This window comes from Channa argus, chromosome 11 (assembly GCF_033026475.1).
Source record: "Channa argus isolate prfri chromosome 11, Channa argus male v1.0, whole genome shotgun sequence".
NCBI lineage: Eukaryota > Metazoa > Chordata > Actinopteri > Anabantiformes > Channidae > Channa > Channa argus.
This window is the reverse complement of record NC_090207.1, coordinates 17917848-17939689: the sequence shown is the minus strand read 5'-3', so window position 1 is coordinate 17939689 and position 21842 is coordinate 17917848. Positions and strand designations below refer to the sequence as shown.

At 39.4% G+C, this 21842-nt stretch overlaps 2 protein-coding genes across 2 annotated transcripts in view; both read right to left on the bottom strand.

Moving 5' to 3' along the window:
• Positions 1-56: 56 nt before the first annotated feature.
• On the bottom strand, positions 57-8734 carry egr3 (early growth response 3). The gene is given in 3 exon segments (XM_067521987.1): positions 57-4614; positions 4617-5672; positions 8245-8734. Coding segments are annotated over 3 exon segments (1320 nt in total). The 5' UTR covers positions 8399-8734; the 3' UTR covers positions 57-4504.
• Positions 8735-13373: 4639 nt separating this feature from the next.
• The window catches only part of LOC137135878 (phosphatidylethanolamine-binding protein 4), a 47147-nt gene continuing 38678 nt past the window's right edge, over positions 13374-21842 (bottom strand). The window contains exons 5-7 of the mRNA XM_067520593.1: positions 21107-21152; positions 20348-20464; positions 13374-14069 (exon numbers count right to left, since the gene is read on the bottom strand). Coding sequence (XP_067376694.1) covers positions 13978-14069; positions 20348-20464; positions 21107-21152 — 255 coding nt within the window. The 3' untranslated portion in view covers positions 13374-13977. The remainder of the gene's footprint in view (positions 14070-20347; positions 20465-21106; positions 21153-21842) is intronic.

Sequence of the window (21842 nt, the reverse complement as noted above, 5' to 3'; positions counted from 1 at the left end):
GGTACGAACGGGAGCTGGCAAGTGCGCGTACACGTAGTGACCAAAGTAAACTGAAGGCAAGTGTTAATTTTCTTTATTCAAGTACTTACATAGAAATAACAAAACAATTGCATTACAACAAGTGCCAAGTAAACAGGGGAGCATATCTCCCCATCACAAGGATATAGTAAAATTCATTTCAATATTCAGCTCATCATAAAAGGACCTTATTATAAGGTAATAAAAACATGTAATAGAATAGACATCCACAACATTTTAAACAATACCCCTTGTTTTCTTTTAAAAAAAGCCAACAAAACAGTTTTCCCTGTGTGTATTTCCAATTGTCTGTCTTGAATTGTTGATAGTTTTATCCCAATGTGATTTTTATTTTCATGCATAATAAAGAAATGAGCACCACCCACAGCATCTGAAGGTGGCACTTTTGGAACATTTCCGTGCACATGCAAACATGAGGATATGCTGTAATGAAAAGGAAACACAACACAACAGAAAACAGTGAGTATTTATCGACGCCATCTGAACACCGGAGTGTCACTGTTGAAGACCACAAAATCCCTGAAGCCACCTGCAATCCATAAGATGACATGAGTAGCCTTTAATATCTACAAATTATTGAAATCACTTCCAATGAGTTATTATTTTTTGAGTCCTATAATATTTAATTGCCATGAATAAGCCTTAGCCTATTGCCTTGCCAAAGACTAAACTCACATAGAATAAATCAAACAGTTAAACACAAACATTAGCACAAGGCTGCCTTCAGCTGCAAGCAGACTGAGGTCACATTTATGATTTGTTCATCCCATGGAGTTCTCATCGCATATTGTTTTTGATCAGCCAACCCTGCAACCCAGTTTGGCACAAAGATGGCTACTGATGTTGGCTGAGATCCAACATGAAGCACTGAGGATGAGGCAAATTCCTATTTCAGAGTGTTCACCCACTTTTGGACAGTAGAACATAAAAAACATAAAATAAATTATTCTTGGGAAAAGCATTATTAAGTTAGGACAGTTTGACATATATCCATAGCATTCACACATTACACAAAAGAATTATTTTGAACATGATGCAGTTTGTATTGTTGCTCATCTACCAAGCACTATTAAGGGACTGATGAAGGGGATATTTTACAAAACTGTTCATTACAAAAATGTCACAAAACAGAAGTGACAAACACAGTCAGATGAAATGAATGATAAAACATTGAGTTTGCAATGTTGTAATTACATGGCTTCATTTAGACATTGGGAATAGTTTGGTATAGTCTCCGCCTTCTGCATCATTCCTTAACACAAAGCAACATAAACACAGTTTTCTCTTAGAGGAGGCCACATTCTATATACTATAATTAAAAACATCCATTCTCACCAGCAAAGTGTCAAATCAAGAGCACAGAGGAGCATCATTTTTGGTCAAATAAATTCAAATTAGTCTAGAGTCTATAATCATCAGAGTCTATGGTCAAATTAGTCTAGATAAACAGATAAACAATAAAGATAAACATTTTGTAAACATCTTGTACATGATGTACAAGATGTTTACAAGTAGTTTATAGATTTCACATGGAGAATTACTCAATCTTAGTTTTTATCAAGCTAATTACTGTATCTGGGATCTTATATAAGGAATGCTGTGTAATGTAATGTGAAAAAGCTCAATTGTTTTAATTATTTTTATTTCACTTGCATTTAATTTGGATGAGCTCATAAAAGTTTCATTTGTTGATGACAATCTATGCAATAATACAATTTGTTATGATACAAAACTATTGATTTATAGTTAGATGTTGCAGGGTATGTGAACTTTTAAACTATCTCAAAAAGTGCAAATAGGTCTGTTCATTTAGGCATGTAGATGAGTTCAGAAACGACTCTCTGAGGCCAAATTAATTGCAAAATAAGTGGATACTTGCCAGGAAGCTCAGCAGTGAAAATTGTTACAGGAAAGGGAAAGCATGGCCTTGGAAGCTCATTTCTGTATGCACTGTGTTCTCTGTGGCACAGCTTTTCTGAACCTTTCTTTTGGCCTCTGCATTTGTCAGTCGATATTCTCTTTAAGTCTGATAGCTGTGTCTACTAACTGGTACAATATTTTTTTTTCCCAGCTGATAACAATGTTTCCACAATTTCTCTGATTCACTTATAGCATACACTCCTTAATGGTCAGCTACCCAGCTAATACTAATGTTGTCTTTCAAAGTAGATAAACAAAAGACAGAGACAGGTTTATTTGGTGATTGATCAAAAAACCTCTAACAAATTCTAAGAAATGATCTTACCATGCTGACAAGGCCATTTTTCATCAGATGTTTCATCAACAATAATAGAATAAACAAAAATGAGTTGTTTGGTGAAGTCAGTAACTGTGCATTGGGCTAACCTTGACAGAAGTAGATACAACGATCGTTTGTTTTTTAATTCCTTGTTCTTGGTTTGTACCAAAAGTGTAATGAATGGACTGTATTACATGGAAGTTTCATAGTTTAGTAGTATCTCAGTAATGACCACAAATGCTTATTACAGTGTATATTTTTTCTGTTATAAAAAAACAAAATGTTCCAGTTTTCTAAATATGATTATCATTATCATTATTATACATTTAAGATCCATGAAAGGACAAATGGCAGAAATGAGCCAATAGAAAATATCTCAGTGAATGATAAACAAGGTATTTACCCCTGTCAGCATAAAAATCAATAAGTAGTTATATGTAAAAATGATTGGCATTGCCCTGTAATGTATTTTGTTGATGAAATTAACCAATTAGGTCTCCAAGAACAACCAGTGTCTTCTATACAAAAGGGAAGGGTGTGTTGCTTAAATTAAGTAATTGCAACTATAATTGAAATACACAAAATGTAAAAATTCTTGTCATTTATTCAGAGAACACATTAGTGCTTCCTTCAACCAGTTATCACTTTAAAGCGTACAGATGGTGCAAGTGCTATTATTCTTTCTTTTAATGGAAGATAACACACCACATTTGGCACAATTGTAGTGCTGCAAAAAATGTTTTGCAATGACCCATAAAAACAAAGTCTTCTGTATTATAACTACATTACTAAAAGCTTTAAGACACATTCCGCACAAGCATTCAGTCAACTGAAAGTTCTTGTTTATGCAGACATTTGTATTTACATAGTGTGCATGAAGGCATGCACATATATGCACAATTTAATACTGAGTTATGGTGCGATTGACATTTTAGTACAAAAGTGAAACTTCTACTTTAGCTACCAGCTTACAATTTGTATACTGTACAAAAATGACTCCTTAGTTTACACCTCAGTTTCAGTCTCTGTATTAGAAAAGATGTAAACATGGATTTCATAGAAATTTTATGTTTTCTCTTACCATATGTTGATCATCTTTCTGTGACTTTAACCGTGTCATTTAGTCTTTTATTTTACACTGTGAAACACAGACAATGGGCCTCATTCATCTCTATCCTTATTCATCTTTGCTTTCATATATTGCTGGCTTGCAACCCAGTGTTATTTATTTAAGTAGTTCAGTCTGTCTAACTGTGCTCTTAGTTAATTTGATTTGATTTACGGGTTGTGGCATAAGTCATGAATATATTGCATATAATTGAAGAACCCAAGGAAACTGAAAAAATAAACAATATTGGTGAGCTCTTCAAAAAAAGCAGGACAGAAATTATATCTGGTAATACCACAAAAACCCACTATATGAAAAAAGCAATGAAATACACAGTGTCTCTCAAGGACTACAAATAAATAAGTATTGGCAAAGGCATTAACTGCTGCAGGCATGGTTGTTGGTTGTATAACAGGTAACAGGACAAGACATCAGTTTGTTTTGTGTGACCCGTTCAGTTATTTTGTAGATTTAACCAAATTGTGCAGGCAAATCTAAATCTGAGATACAGTGTTTAAATCTGATCTTTCCTTTAACTCGACATGTTTGCTAAGCCGATATCACTGTTCTGTTTGGCAAATGTCAGGCACAATAATGAGAACAAGGTTGGCTATATCACCACAATACATTTGGCACATTCTTCTGAGAAAACATTTGAATACAAAATAAACAACACTACACCTCAACAAAAACAACAAAGACAGTCAAGTGCCACTAATAAGGTATCCATGACAGTACACAAATATAACCAATTGCACTTTTAAACAGCCTAATAAAATTAATGCATACATCCCAGGCAACTCACTCTTTAAGTAACTTTACTCCACAGTAATTGTGTCTTTTTCAACCCTAATGTTAGATTCTGGCTACCTTCCAATTAAAAAAAAAATCTCTGTAAAATTTACAAATGTGTATTCACCACTAAACCTTAAGATACACAGTGGCCAAGGTGCCCTTCTTTGTATTGGCACTGTGTTACAGTAGCTGAGGATCTGGGTTGCTTGAAAGAGAAGGGCGTAGCAGCCTTTCCCCTTTTAATTAACTAAAGGCATCCGTCTTAAAATAGAAGGAATACAACTGAAAAGAGCAGGGGATGTAAAAGAGAGGAAAAGAGTCACCTATTGATCTGATAGTGGACGTGATCCCTTCTTCCTAAGTCTCTTTATGGGGCACGGTGAGGGTCCAGTCCAAGTGCACATAGTGACGGTCATGATGTCCCCACTGCTGGCCCCCCACAGGAGCTGGGTGGCGAGCTGTGGCTCCCAGCTGCCCCACTGCTTTTATCAGCTGGCTTCTTGTCCTTCTGTTTCAGGTGAACCTTTGCATGTCTCTTTCGCTCATCACTTCTGGCAAACTTGCGTCCACAAAACTCACAGGAGAAGGGCTTCTCACCCGTGTGTGTGCGGATGTGTGTGGTCAGGTGGTCACTCCGGCTGAAGGAGCGCATGCATATTCTGCACTGGAAGGGTTTGTGACCTGTGTGGATGCGAAGGTGACGCGTAAGCTCATCTGAGCGCGAGAAGCGTCTGTCACAGTTCTCTGCCGGACAGGCGTGCGGCCGTTCGTGGATAGGGGTTTTGCTGGGACGGTTGGGGTACTTCCGTGGTCGGATGGGTTTGAGTGTGAGAGTCTGTGGTGGTGGGTGATGCTGAGGAGGGTGCTGCTGCCCGCCGATGAATCCTGGGTGAATTTGCTGCTTGTCTTTGAATGCTCTGATGGTCTCCAGGGGTGTGATAGGTGGAGGGTTGACTCGGATGGGGTCCATAGTCTGGAAGGGCTTATGCTCCATCACACCAACCTCTCCCTGATGATGGAACAGGTTGTAATCAGGGATCATGGAGAAAAGGCTGCCATCCATTGAGGCTTTGGATGTGGAATGATAGTCATTGCCAGGATAGGCTAGAGCCGTGCTGGTAGCAGGGCTGTGGTGGAAGGAGACCTGATCCTGGTACAGGTCACTGCACGTGGAATACGCAGGTAGTGGCGGACCATATACCTGCTCCATATCTGACGTCTGTCCGCCCATGCTGGCTGCAGAGGATGATGTCTGCGTCGTTACCGTGCCCGGTGATGGAGAAACGCCCAGGATCCCTGCACTGACAAGACTGATGATGTTGTTATCAGAGCACCAGCCAGAGCCACCAATGCCACCTGATGGAGGAGTGTCAAAGGCAAACTTCCCCAGATAGGTCACGGTCTGCCCGCTGCGGTTGGACTGGAAGCCGGATCCATACTGAATCTCTGAGGTCGTTTTCTCACTTCCCATTCCCAGATCCATGATATTATCTAAAAAGAACAAAAAGCCAAAACAAACACAGAGATCGTGAACAAATCATCCATGTGGGTCCTCAAACATGAATACGAAATGCAACCAGTTGACAAGAAAAGCCTGTAAAAGTGATCATGTGGCACAAGTTATGGAAAAAAGTGTAGAAAATTCACTTTGTCGAGCTAAATGAACTTGTAGTGGCAGTCCTTGGTTGGTCCAGAATTCAGCTTTTCTGCATATTTCAATAAAGTGCGCCAATAAGAGATTAAAAATAAAAGAAAGCCCAACACAGTTCATAAAGAAACGTGAGCACTGTCAGACCTGTAAGTTTAGTGAGTGACTGCTGCATCTGAAACACTGGTGTCTGTCTCGCTCTTAGATCCCACAAGCTCTCATAAATCAAGACCTAAACACCCCCTTTGATCCAGTCATTGTGTCCCTCAGGAGGACAGCCAAACTGAATGGCAAGATCTGATTTCTTTACAGCAGAGAGGATTATAAGGCAAACGCCACATCCATCATGCTCGGTGTTTCAAAAAAGATTTGCAGCAAGGAACATCTGCACATAACGAGAGGAAAATTTTGAGTGTTTCCTATCCATTCTTTACATTAGCTTAAAATATTTTCAGAACTCTCCTTGATAGTTTTATTTGTACAGAATGTTACATTTCATACCAAACACACACATTTATCTTATTCTAAAGATGCCACAAAACCATGAAATGCAGATGTGCCTAATGGGAATACATTTATGTGCTGATCAGGTTCTGAAGGCTAAACATGAGACATTTGAAAAGATTTTTTTCTTAAACAAAAGAGGAAATTGACATTTCTTTTTAACGATAGTAAAGTATACAAATTGGCTTTTATATATTCACTAGTGAGCACAACTTGATGGAATTTAGATAAAGGCAAATCATAATAAAACAAACAAAGCCAAAAATGTGTATTGGCTACTGTGCAACACTGTTTAACACATGAGCACTGACAAACAATTTACATTTTTATTTTTGACATGACACAGGCAAAGTATATTAATGCCTTTACAATACCAATTCCTTCTTTTGGAGCTCATTCAAGTAGTAAGATATTTAAACAGAAAAAGGGCATGAAATAAAGTAATTTCTCTTTTCTCATAGGTCAGTACTGAGGAGCACAGCACACACCTGCTCCACCTGTAAAATCATAGCATGACACTGTAACACTTCCCTATAATATATATTTTGCCAATATTATTTTATGTTTACAATGTGAATTTCACGAAAGTCAGACACTTTCAGAAAGCAACACTCGCGCATGTACATCTTTTTCTAAACGTCCCTTACGTTTGTTTAAATATCTTATATTAGAAGTCATAGAAATACATTTTATTGCGGCGTTTAGAGAAAAACATAATATGCCACATGTATTTAAAATACTTATATTTAATTAACCTGTACAAAAAAGAGGTAGCCTACAGTCTACTGTTTATAAGATTTGGCGATGGTTAAATTAAACGCACACTTTTTAGGTAAACCACGAAGAATGTTTCATGTTTAATTCAAATTTAGGTGCTGTTTTAAAGTCTAAAGTTAAACACAAAAAATGATTTGTGAACACAGTTTGCCAATGTAAAAATAAATCGTGGTCCATGCATCACATTGTAAACTTCTCAGCCTGGAAACGAAAAATGTTGTATTTTTTTTGCGCATCACTGATCCGTCATCTCAGAAAGTGTGCCTGTACAATAAGTGATTGATTTTATGCCAATCTGCGACACCGAGCCGAACCAAACAACAAGTCAGCTCTATGCATGCGGCCTAATTAATCAGAAAAATATATAAGATCAGTATGGCCTAAGCAACAAGTCAATATCTTCAGCCCCGCATTTAGTGATATATACGTATATATAGGATGCTCCACTGGCCTTGCGTATAACCACGTTTCATATGGGGAAAACAGTCACAAACGCCTACTAAAATACAACCTCTGACATGATAATAGAGTTATGAGTGAAATGTATTGTCTAAGGTAGCTTAACCATCTTTGCGGGTTGATATTAGATTAAAAATCAAGTGATATTTTTAGTCTGGCCACATTAATTAGACACGTTTTCACATAAGCTACAGATTTCAGATTCATTACCCGAGTGCGTTTTTGTGGAGCAGTCTTTTTTCACAGCCATTTATTTCAAAACATTTCCTCAAGCAAGCCTCAGTTTCATTAAACTAGTGTAAACACGGTCCATTTACTTGAATATAATATCTTACGCGATATCATTTTTTTAAAGAAAAGTTTGGATATCGCTGCGGTTGCCCCTTTTCTCTTTGCTTTAAAAATGCTGGCGCTGCGAAAAGAAACAAAAAGAATAAAAGAAAAAAATATCTACCTGAAACTCCGTAAATTTAAAGGTGTATCAGTGTGTTGTGTTGTAGGCTACTAAAGCCCGAAAAGTGTTCAGTACGGGAGTCTGCCTTTGTGGGCAACAGCCAGAGCGCAAACAGGTGCTCCAAGCACCAAGACAACTTTTACCCTCAGCGCACATCGTAATTTCAACCACGTTAGTCCTAATCAAAAACACACGCATACAAAAGTATAGTCATTTCTTACCTGTGTTCATCTGTGAATAGTGGTTAATAGATTCCGTACTGGTGAAAATATTCATAGACGTCGGGATGTCCTCTTCTGGGTAGAGACTGTCAGGGATCGTGTTTATTAAACTGCTCATGGTAAGAGGGAGCTTGTCCGCTAGTTTCCCTGTCATAGCAGTTATATTCAGTCCGACATTTATAAATGACAACGCGCAGGTATCCAAGTAGTTACACAGAAAAACAGCGGGTATTCTCAAGGTGGAGAACACAGGTGTGGATCAGACGTAAAAAAAGAGAGAGGAGCAGGGATGGATCCTGTTGCTGTAGGTATCCAAGTATCCCGCGGAGGACGAGCAGCGCCGGTTGTCTCCTCCTGTGTGATCACAAGCTATTGTTGTTATTAATATGATCACTGTGGAAGCTGATGGGCTGCTTGTGGGGGAATTTGAAGTCTGTGAATCAATGGAGGAGGTGCTGGTGTTGGTTGCACAAGAGCAGCTCTACTTGCTCTATTGGAGCTGGATAGGGGACTCCAGTCTGCCTGTATTAAATAGGGGGATGGAACATTTGCGTGACGTAGATGACCATATATGGACAGAGCACCCAGCGCCAGGTTCTCCGCGCGTCAGTCGTGGAAACTACAGAGGAGGCAAAAGGCTCCGATACATAGATAGCTACAACGTTTACCAAATCTACATGTCACCTCCAGGCGCGTCCCTCTTTGGGATGAGCAGGTAGTGTCCACTCTCTCTTTTCTCCAGTGTCTATTGTAATGTTTTGCAAAAGGAAAACATTACAATGAATCAAAAGCGCGCTATATTTATTGTTGTGAGGTATTATGGTGCCTTTTGGACTACCATGCACACTGCGAGCTATTCATGCAGCTGTGTGTATGTGTGAGAGAGAAAGACAGTGTGTTGTGGCTATTGGAGCTGTGACTCACAAAACACACTACTAGATTAGAAGAGTTTAGGCCTACGTACAGTTTCAAATCAAAGTTATTCTATTTTTTATGTAGCTCATTTCACAAATCACATTTTCACCTCAATGGGCTTATGTGTGTGACATTTTATCAGAACTGACAAAAGATTTGCTGTTGTTTCTCCGTTGGCTTTGTATTCAAGGTTGTTGTTTTTTTTTTACTCAAAATATGCTCAAATAGAAATAACTTTTATTTTGCTCTTTGCCCTTGTTGAACATGCATACACTTCATGCACTCCTGCGTTGCAGAATTTCGTTCAAACTCCCTTTTTCATGCAGTAACACTGTCTTACAAAGACAGTAATTGGCGGAGTTAATCGCTTGTAAATATTGCAAGCGCTCTGTAAATCCACAGGCTTGCTTTGACTTGGAGTCCAAGTGACCGCTTAACTGGAAACTCCAAATAAGGCAGTGTCCGGCCCCGCCCCTTCATGTCTGTATTTGGACATGTGAGTTCCGGGTGAAGTAGTAGTGGAAAAGTGATCGGAAGCCACAGACGTTCAAAGAAACGACAGTGGACAAAGCGTCATGGCTCAGTTTTCACCGATTTGCCAACTTGTCAAAAATACATACCTCATAATGTTTCAAAAAATATCCCCTTACATATTATTTTGTTACGCAAAAACATTAGAAATACTGAAAGCTTTTGGAGGCTATCATTTGCAGGCCCGTTTAGAAGTGTTTTGGAGGTTTGTTTTCGTATGGTAATACAGTATATAAAAACAGGCCTTTGCAAAATCCACAGAAATTACTGAATGAAATGTCAATGCCTGAATATTCAGACCTGAGAAATTAATAGTACCTCAATGAACCAGAAGTGTAAACAGAGTGTGTGGGTGAATTAGTCTGAATCACTCTTGGTGTTTAGGGGGCTTATACAAACAGAGCAGCCACTGATCTTCTGTGTCTCATTACCACAGGCAAGTTCTTCTCATGTGTCTGTGTGTATTGTGTGAGTACTGGTCAGAGAAGAGTCCACTCAGTGCACGTTTTTATTTTTCCCAGTCTTGGTCCTTGAATCAGCAAAATAGACCACAAAGATCCTGATGGGCTTGATTCAAAATTCAGTGACTAAAAATCAGGCCAAAGAGAGATTGACTTCATCCTCTGCCTCACGCTGACTCATTCCCTTAACTTCTTCTGTGTGTCCCTTTTTGCACACTGGTCCAGGTCAAAAGGCACAGAGAGTTAAAACTGTCATTTGTGTTTGACCTGTTAACAGAGTTAAAACTAAAAATTGCAAGACGTCGGTCTGCCATGTATAGCAATGTTCATGTCTCAGTTTGCTTTAGCTTATATTAAATCTGGCTCCAATTAAGTCATACATTTATTAAGAGGCTGTTAATTCCAATGCATTTGTAATATGTATATCACACGGAATCTAACTTTCTCGACAACATATTCAATTATTTAATTCTTTATGAAGCAAACTGCTTTAAACAGTGAAATTGCCTCTGATTGATTTAAACAACAAATCCCATATCTCTGGATAGTGACCGTGTTAATATATAAACATAGGAATCTAATTCTTGATTGTATATCAATGTATAAGCAAACAAACCCAGGAAATGTAGTACTATAGCACTGGACTCAATAACAGGAGGGTTTGACATTATAATGTGTCACAGAACAATGCTAAGACCCATGGCCTCATAAATTATAGCATAAACATACCCAATACTATATGCTTATAAAAGGCTGTGTTTATATTATTACATCGGATTGCATTATATTGTCAGTTGTTATATCTACTCAATGAAGTTGCTCAGGTTGGTCAGTGTAGGATTTGTAGGAAGGTTTATTAGTAGGATTTGTGGAAAAGTCTGCAACAACTGTACTTTATATGGATACAAACTAATGAGAGATTCTCCTCAGGTCAGGCTGAGGACTTACTTACTGTACTATAGTGTCTCTCCTCAGGGAAAGCATTTGTGTGGCTCTTTGGTTGGAAAGTTGGCCGGGCCAGCTGGAACACCTACCTGTTGGAGGCTTATTTCCTCGACTGTGAGCTGGGTCACATGGGGCAGATCTGCAGTGTTTGTCAATGGTTTGTGGTGTTGAATCTCATTGACTGCAGCCTCCTGACTCCTTTGCATACCGGGATTCCATGGATGGCTCACGTTGAAGAACAGTGGAAAACTGCCAGGCGTGTGGATATATAGTCAAATTAATTTAGTTTTTTCCAAGCTTCATGCAAAAAGCTAAAACCTTTGCTCCTTGCTGTTAGTTACAGAACTGGAAACATAACGTCTTCCCAATTTTACAGTTTTTAACAGTATCTCATAGTACAGACAGGAAGACACACAAGTATGTTAAATTTCCAGCCACCTTTGACTGAGGCTGACCAACATAAATTTTAACTTTATCCAATGGAAACATTCAGCTTGAATTGTAATAATTTTAAAAACAATGTGTTTTTCAAATGAAAAACATGCTTGACTGCAAAAAAGTGAAATGGGTACATTGAGCATCTTCAGAGGTTAAAATGCACAAATGCTATTTACTTCATTATCAAATCCCTAAATGTTTATTTAGTTTCTTTTTAAGTCTGATTGTTTTCAGTAGTTGCACTCAGTCTGCTGTCTGTCTGAATAGAGTTTATTTTTCCCAGTAAATCGAAGGGCTAAAACCATGGGTGTATTATGGCAACAACACATATTTAAGACACAAGGCCAGTGCAGATACCTTAGCATAAATCTTTAGAGGTCAAAAGGTGCATTTAACAATTCTGCCCTCCTTGCTGGTGAATGTAAAATGTGGATATTCATGTGCATTTTCTTCAGAGGCAGGACTCAAGTCTCCAGGTGGAGTGAACTGCACTGAATCTCAGCAGTCAGATTTGCAGAACAATACCAGTCTGTCGAGGTCAAACGCACAGTAAATAAACATGCAAAGTGGTCCACAGACCATACTGTTGACATGCATTGAACAGATGTCACACTGAAATCCATTTTGCCACTGCTCACAGCAAGTGATGAACTGCAGAAATTCTCTGGTGAAATAAATCTCCTGCACTTGTTCGGCAGCAGAGAGAAAAGAAAATTGGAGACTCAAGTCATCATGCATATTAGATCGCTTAGTGTCGGTTAGGCAATTGAATTGATTATACAAATTCCTTTTAATTAATGTAAGTTTGAATAAATTAAGAAAATATTAAATGCTTCTGCTATATCAACAGGGGATGTGAGAAGTTATTTTTTCCAGAGAAGACAATAAACTGTGCACCGATGAACTACAACTGTCAGTTTTTCTTAATCATAATATTTCAACTCTCTTGACATTTGGAGTAAAAATAAACACATTCAAGCATACTCAGTGGCAAAACCCAGCTGTTTTGGCAGAATATCTGCAAAATATGAAAGAGGAAAAATGCACAGTGTATTTGGAAGTACAAATCTTGGCATTTCAATGGTGTACTGATGGATTCAAGTAGGTGGTTTTTGGAAGAATGCTCTCCCAGTTGGCATGCTTCACAATGAGTGTGGAATTATGCTCCGCTTGCCAATTGTTAAAAATGTGACTTCATAAGTCAAATTAGATGGGTAAATCAAGGTCAAGAGCGATATTCCAACTGATGGATACTTAACATTTGTTCAAAAGCAACAGACCCTCCGACTGACTGCGTGCACATGTGCATCGCTGTGGTTGTTTTGTTTGTGGACCTGGCTGCTTTGACTGCTAAGTCGGGGAGACAAACAAAGCAGATGCAGTACAGTTTGATCAATGATCTACTGGAGTTCATGGAGAGGGCACATAGGGGTTTACCAAGGCTGGCTTAACCACCAAAGGAACAAAAACTTCCATTACCTACTCCTGCCTAGCCCACTGATGAGACACCAAATCAGGGTCAATGAAACCACCAACTAAAGATTGATTATCAGAACATCAAAGTCCCTCATGTAAATCCAGCCTTTTTCAGACATCTGGGGTATTGATACAAACTTATCCCAGAGGAGAGTTGCTGGTTAGAAACCAATATTCCTCATGGGGGGTACTCTGACCCACCCTCTACATACATCTGTGAAGTCGGAAAAGTATCTCCTTGCGAAAGGGTTGAAAAGTTTATCCACACCATCCTCTGCAGACCAGCCAGGTGGGCCTCTTATGCAACTGTCCAAAGTTCAAAACAGGTTCATTGTCTCAAAGTTACATTCAAGGACAGTTCAGTGTTTAGACAGAGCAATTTTTATTTCAGATCGATCAAGAACTGAAAGAAGCTAACTGTTTCCAATAGGGGTGAGAGTGGTCAATGGAAATATGATAAACAATCACACAAACAGTAAGTTCCTTTCACTCAATACACCACAAGCCCTGCAGCCCCTCCCCCCGTCCTGTCACTGTTAAGTATTTTGGTTCAAGTTCCACTGCGGCATCCGGCAGTATTGCGGTCTTGGTTTCACCTCCCACTTCCTTTTTTTGGCCCTGACGTGTTTCCGCCCCTGAATTAGAATCAGCTCTTTCCACAGTGAGTTGTGATATCAGACCGTCTTCCTTCTCTAGTCGACAGTGTTCGGAAACTAATAAGAAATCCCCAGCGAGGTCAAAATCTATCTCCCAAATCCTTCACTCCAGACCACATGACATCAAAACCCAGCAGCTGGTGGAACACAAAGCGGAAATGTCTTTCTAAAGAAAGAGGGAAAAAGGGCTGATCTAAAAGCTTTCAAGAATTAACACTTTCATTCGGGGAAAGGGGGGGGGGGGATTATTTTTGTGTTACTGTAGTGGTATATTCTTCTTTAGAAACATCTTTCAGGCATCTGAGCTTCCTTTACTCTTTGTAGTTTTGGGTGAGAAACTGAAGAGTGACCAGTGGCTCTCCCAGGTTGAATCTTCTGGTAAAAGCCTGAAAATCCCATTTGCCTGTGGAAGTAGGATGACATAAACATAGATATTACTATTTTCAGACATGTGGAGGGAAAATGTACCTAAAACCAGGTTTGTTTTCAGTCTAAAATGGCTGTTTAGTCCAAAATAATACAAAACAGCCTCACAAGTTTATAACACATCATGGTTTTATTCTATCCGTTTTATTTATTCTGTATAGCAGAGTTTAAGTGCAGTCTCTGGTGCATTGCAAAAGCATTTCTCATGACCGCTCAGCCCATGTTTAAGGGATCTGAGGCCTAACTGAGCAGCACATGGCTCTGGGATGTGAGTCACTGAGAACAGCACTGCTGAAAATAAAACATGTTGCTGTAATGGATGGAGGTGGGAACGCAAGGACGTATTGGCAAGAAGAAATGATTCAATCGCCTGGACTGTTTTTTTCTTCCCTCCCCTTTTAAACAAACACCAGACGGCCATCCGGCTGGTATGACAATATCACTTCTTCGAATTTGACAACCGCTGATTCCCTGCAGCTTCCCCTCCCTTTACAAAATAAATAAAAAATTAATTAATTAATTTTTTAAAAAAAAGACAAATTCACAATCATCATTCCAAGTCAACAAAACCCAGTGTGCTTTAAACTTGCAAACTTCAACAGATTCTAGATGGAAAGAGTGTCTGCCTGCCTGCCTGTATCCTCACATTTGGGCGTACATAAGACAATGCCTTGCTCCGTAATCCAGGGAATCGCTGACATTCTGGTATTTCCGTATGCGGAGTAATTACATTAACAGCTGCTCAAAATCAGCGTAGGAAAGTTAAAAAAACTATTGAAACTGTATGAATCTGTAGAGAGAATGATCTCACAGTTGAGAGCTGAATCTATCTATGTTTGGATAGAAACATCGCTACTTTTAACCTTTTGCTTTAGTTGCTTTATAGGCCTTTGCTGTCTCTGGTTTCACCATCAGGGAGGAAAACGTTTTATCCTTTGGCATTTGAAAGAGACCTGGAATAAAATACACTTCTCCAGTGTCATGTGCATCAGTTGCACTAATCGCCCATCAATGTAAAAACAAATTATTTCCACTTCAGACAAAATGTCTTATTCAAGTGTGTGGTTTTCTAGGATAAATTATTGTTTTTAACGCAAATCTTAAGATAGAGCGTTTAGTGTGCATGTTTGAATTTCAAAAATAAGATAACTACTAGAAAACCAAGAAATTCTGGACCCATGCATGATTTCTGATCCTTCTTACATGTTTAGTTTTTGAGACTGATACTTCGGTGTCTGGATGCTCCATAAGGTCAGGTCAGGTCAGTTCCTGAGCTCAGCTGCGGAAGATGATGAATAATAACTGGGAGATGAGCAGATGAGTACCTGAATCTCACCATGTTCTCACGATGAATGGGGATTGCTGGCAGAAAGGGCTCCAATAATCATGTGAGGGCAATGGAGTTAAGTGACCTGTCAGTATGATAGGGCATGACCCTGGTGGCCCCTCTAGCCTGTGCTTCAGTGGAAGATAATGCACCGCCTCTGCAGATCCCCATATCACCTGCATGTCCAGAACAAGGTCCCTCACCCCTCAGATGCAACACTTTAAGGCAAGGAGTGGGGTGAGGCAGTTGGAGGGCAACAAACTTTACACTGAATATAAGAATATTCACGAATTGGCCACAACATTAATACTGCTGGTGGTTTAATAATGCTGTGGACAGGGCTCAGCATAGCACTTTGTGATGCACTGCATGTTTGACACCTGTTGATCATGGCCAGCATTAAATGTTTGCTGACCCAAGCGCACCATGACATTAAAAGCAAAAGGTGGTATTAAAATTGTGGTTCATTTTGTGAGTCACATGGTAGATTTGGCTCTCTTGCCATTCATGTATAAACCCAAACTTTCTCTTTCCCCTTCCATGGCCAGAACCAGCCTTACAGTAACATATCCTCTAACAGAAAATGTCACTGAAGATCATTTTATTGTAGAATAACGATCAAACGCAGAGTCAAAACCAGGCACTGCTTGTAAGGCTTTACACACATAATCCTGTCTAAAGCTGTGCAATCATTGGGTGCTTTCCAAAATGAGGCAAATTCACAATATCGAGTGCCATCATGCTGGCTGGTACCCGGCAAATGCCTAGACTTACAAGTGACCTTAAAATAGGCTGATGTGTGTTTGTAGTGCAGAGATTTGTTTCTGACTCTCCCATGTGCCTGCTCATGGAAAGGACAGATAGTGAGGGACCTGAGGGCGATGTTAAAGTATTCCTGCCTCCCCTTTTGTTTCCACCTAGCTTCTCAGTCTGGGTATGGCAGGAAGATCAGGGCTGCTGTGAGGTGACACAGAACTGCTACATTTAGTGGTGTGGGCGGTGTCCCTGTTAAACCTCTTACAGTGTCTCAGAGATACTCAAAACCAAACGATCGTGTTCATTTCAGTAGAGTACGAGGAGCCATATTAGGCTAAGACCTTCACTGAGCTTCTTTGCATTCAATTCATAGTGATATTAGGTCAGAGGTCAGCAGCAGGGCAGTGCCTCTTGAGCAGAGACATGTCTTACTCAGAGATGCTTCAGCAGGGCAGATGTCTGCTGTGGAGGGACCTGGGTCTGTGTCACACTGCTTGGCTGCAGATCTCAGCTCTCAGCCTGCTGTCAATCTAGCAGCCTACATTGTTACCAACTGCTGCAGCCTTGTCCCGAACCTCATATTCCATTTATATTCTTTGCCTGTCATGATGTGTTCGTTCATCATTGGCCTTTGAACCAAGTGATAGCAGTGCTTGTTCTGATCAATTATAGGAAACAAAGAATTTGACATAGAAAGGAGGCACATAATAAAGGCAGCAACTACAGTGCCCTAGATCAATATGCTCAATATTTGTATTTAGTACTACAAATAGTGAAAATTCTTAAGTCCTGTTTTCTAGAGTCTAAGGTGATCTTGAAGACCAAGAAATAATAGGTTTGCAGTGATATAAAACCAAGATGAACAACAAGTTCTCATTTTGAACTGGGCTGGAAAAAAGGACAATGTGTGTGTCAGAACAGGTTTTTATTAGTTTTCTGTCAATCAAATAATCCAATAATTAAGCAAATGTTCAACTATACCTGCACCACAATTATTGTGTTCATCATGAATTTCTCTATGATTACTTTACTGATATTTATTTTATCTATAAATATACTAGAGGTAGTTATTATAAGGTAGGATCATTAAACTCCTCATTTTATCTGACCAACAGTCCAAAATACAAATACTTTTCTTTATTTTACACCACCTAAGATGATGAAAAGCACTAAGTATTTACAACTGAGAAGTTGGTACAAAGGAATATTTTGCTAAAACGATTAATTGAAAGTAATGCATTAATTGACTAAGTGGCAGAGCTCTACTTTATACGTCTGGCTTGAGCAGTAACTTCGAACAATACTATGAACTATGAGTGAGTGAAGTTAAAGAAAAATCCAAAAAGTTTTACCCCAAACAAGTGCCTGTTAGAAAACAAAAAACACATCTAGCCAAAATTCGAAACGTCAAAGTGTTCCTTTAAGGCAGCCGACTCCTGGCTGAAGCTCAGGCCTGCTGTAGCAACCAAATCTTGGCTCTCTTGACTCCACGCAGCTCTGATTAATGGTAGAGGCTGTGGGTGGGTGGTAGACATGGATCTGCCCATTACCACACTGAAACATTGCAAATGGCTTCAATTACTCTGGAGTGTGCTGAGCTGGCAGTAGAGGCTCTAGGAGGCAAGATGAGCAACATGCACTATCCAGGAGCTAACCCCACTGTGATCCATTCATTCACACACCCTGATCGTCACCTACATACTGTCCCATGCAATTTAGCATGAAAAAAGAAAAAGAAAAAAATGGCAAAAAAGGATTATTTTGCAAGGCATTAGATCTGATAGAGTTCCTGTTATAATCACATGGTTTTTTCTGATCAATCTACAATGTCTGTTGAGGTCACACTCAGGAGACAAAGGGCTGGATGTGTGAAGTGCGTGCGCAAACTAAAGTGGAACTGAAATAACACTGCACTGTCTCTTTCAAGGCCTCAGCATTTCTGTCCCCGGCACTGTAACACTGTTTCCCTTGAAAAACTGACTCGGCAGCACTAAACAGTAGCAGGACATACTGAGGGCTTGCCAAGTGGCTGACAAGTATCACAAGGCCCTGTGTGTCTACGCCTGCCCCCCACCCTGGCACAGGGGCAGTCTCCAGTCAGGGACAGCCTTCCTGAGCCAGAGCAATGGGGATTCCCTATGATCACGCCCCTGTGTCCAGTGCCAAGAGCGCAGCCCCCCTGTAGTTCCTTGTGTAACAAACCAGCTGTCTCCATCGGTTCACTGACCCACATTCATAACCTTAACACAGGAGGCACAGCAGACTCCCACGGTTCCTCACAGCAGCCCTGCTCCACCTCTTATTGCTCACCCCCTTTATCACTTAAGTGATGATCAGAGATGAAAAGAAAAAAGACGACAAATTTGCGATAAAATTGAGTCAATGACTGTGCTACTGGAAGTGGAAAACGATCATTAGGAGTCTCCCACCCACGACTAAATGCTCTCCCTTCGCAAATCACATCAATTAATGTCATGGGCTATGAAAAATGTACTCTGTGTCATACCACATGGAGGGAGGACAGACGCTAATAAGTGAACATACTTAACGGAGGAGGTGGGGAGACATGGGATTCCCTCCGTTCCTCTTGTCTGTGCGGGAATACTGTGTTCATGGCCAAGTGGAGTCTAATAATAATACAGCAGGTACACCACTGAATCCAGTCAAACCAATAATGACTGTAAAATTGAATATTTTTCTATTCATAAAGCATGACTGGGCTTTCATTTTTAATATGTCATGCTGTGTCTATTTCCATTACCCTCTTTACAAGGGCAGTTATCCTTTTCAGAATTGACCCATCAAATGAAACATTTGATTATCTAAGAGTGAATTTCTTAATTTAATTTCCCTTGAATGGAGAGAACAGTTTGCAGGATAGAGGAAGTGCTACAGCGGGAGTTAAACCCGTCCTGTAGATTAAGGATGGGTGGATCCGCATCATGATGTGGGAGCAGCTACTGTATTGGATCTGCTAGCAGAAAAGGAGTATGCTGCAGTTTATTTAGCACAAAAAATTCAATTATTCTAAATAGCAGGCTATTATTCATACTATTATTTATTTTGCTTAATCAGTTCTGACACAGTGAACACTGTAACAATGTGATCAGTTCATCTCAACCTTCCCAAATGTTCATCTCAACCTTCCCAAATGTGAGTTTGAATGTGTAAAATATTCCAAACTACACCTCTTTTGGCATTTTTTTTCCAGAGGTTTCAACATCAAACAGACCTCAGCCTAATGTGCTTGGATTGTTTGCTGACATAGCTGTCAAAACTTCAAACAGAGGAGACTGACAGCTCTGCTCATTCACGGCCGCGGTGCTTGAAGTCTCAAAACGCCCTGATCTCCCCTCAAATCACCGGCTGTGACCCGAGTAGAAAAGACAGATGGGCACGCCTCCTGTGAGGTTTTGTTCTGTGCATCCATGTACAGCTGCCCACCTTCAAGAGACTTTTCTTCAGGGGGGTGTAAAGTAAAAAAAATCAAAAGTCTAAACAAAACAATAGTGTGAGCACAGTTGTCTTTTCAGATTCAAACTAAGATAACTAAGACAATAATCAAGGTTAAAACTAAATGAACTGTTTGTAAGAACTTTAGATTCTGTGAAGGTTAACAAGACGTGGTCAAGGAGACTGGGGCAGGTGTGCATGGGAACCAGCAATGATCCTGCAGGCATTAACACTGCAACAGACCTATTACCAAACCTCATTAACATTTCCCCTGTTAGGTGTAAGCACCTGGAGAAAATGATCTTCCTTAAGCTACTCCAAATGCTTCAATTAAATGCTCATAGTCATTACTTAGTCATATGAAAACTGGGCCTTAAAAGAAGTTAGATGTCTGGCTGCAGTTTGCTGAAAAATTACACTATAGTAGTATCTTCATTACTGTCAAAGATACATTTGTTAAAAACTAAAAATGGTAACATATCATCACATATCATCCATGTCATCACTTCCACTCAAACAAATACTTAGGCAATACTTAAATCATTCTGATTTCGTAAATTCTGATGACAACTTCCTTCTATAAGGCAGGAAATGGAATAATCTTAATGCTGCCAAAAATACATGTAGCACCAAGTTTCCTAAAATACAAAACCGGTAACCATAAACACCTATACTAATGTGGTTACACATTAGTTACACATAATGATTGAAGTCATTACCACGAGATGACTCCTCCTTCTCTGAGAGTGACACTTGGGTGTCTGAAGGCTGCTCAAACAACATGAACTGGTAGCGGTGAAACCCAGAGTTTTGTGGTGGTGTCGGTGGATAGTAGTCTGCATGGGAAAATAAAACCTTTGAGAAAATTGAGAATGTTTACATACAATACACATAATGCCATATCATTAGCATACCATTGCTAGGCCAATAGTTGTGTTGTTTTTATTGTGACTAATAAATTCACACTATGCAGTAGGCTTATTGTTAAAGGTTAGAATAAACCAAGTTAGTTGTATATTCCTAAAATTGTGATCCTGGGTTGTAGATAATAGGTTGGCTTTTGATAATTCTTCCTTACATCTAATTCAACCCTGTAAGACAGAAAACAAACTCAATTTCACTCTCTCTGGGTTCAAATCTGACTCTCGAGTCTACACCTACATTTGCACATGTCTGCTGCAAAACAATGGCAGGCACGAACAAAACTTATCCAAATGAAGGGATCATGTGGGACAAATTTCAATGTTAGAAATACAGTAAGCAATGATGACATTAAAGGATAATTAATCTTAATTCTGCAACACTTCTATATAAAGTAGTGAAATTGTGCCTAAAAATGTACCATTGCACAAGTTCATCTATGAGCTTAGACAACAGAAACAAGCGGGATAGACTTGAGTAATTACACCAAGATGTACAGTAATTAGTATAATAATTAAGATAGTTGATCGATACTATTAATTAAAAACCATACTCACCAGTGAGAGTCGTTCCTTGTATTTGTCCATTCTTGAGTGCATCACCCTGTTAATTCAGACAATCAGTCAATAAGGCAAAGTATTCGGGAGACAGACGAGGAACAGCTAGGTCAAGTCCCTTCTTGTTTAAACCAGACAATTTAAACATGATCATAAAAACCTAAAATTGACAAGAAATACACCAGGATGGAGCACAACAAAACGTTAATGCCACTCTTCCATTTTTTTATGGCCTAAAGCCAGATAATGTGCACTTGCTTAGTCAGTGGTTATTCCTTGAATTAGCATCCAGTTTACCAACCAGAGATAGAAAGAGAGACTGCATTTATATTATATATTTCTTCAAGACATTGAACCTTCCAGGAAGGGTTGAGGGCTTACACAAAAACTGTTGGTTAAAATATGTCAAAGTTAAATACATATCAAAAGACCTGTTATATTAATATCTGAAGAGACAATTTCCAGACAAACGACATTTCCCAGGCAAATCAAATCTCCAGGTTGATTTCCAGGTAGCAATCTCCCATATTATTAATTGTATATTAATTTCCTGTTGCCTAGAAACAGACATCATGTATCCCAATGTGAAGCTTAGATATTTTTCATAAGCATTTTCTACTGTATATTTGTCAGGTTAAACTCCCTCATCCCCGGGAAGCACACAGACAGAGACTTAACACTGCAAATTGCACACAGGAATGTTTGTTTAATAGACCTGGCTGCTTCACTGTAAGAC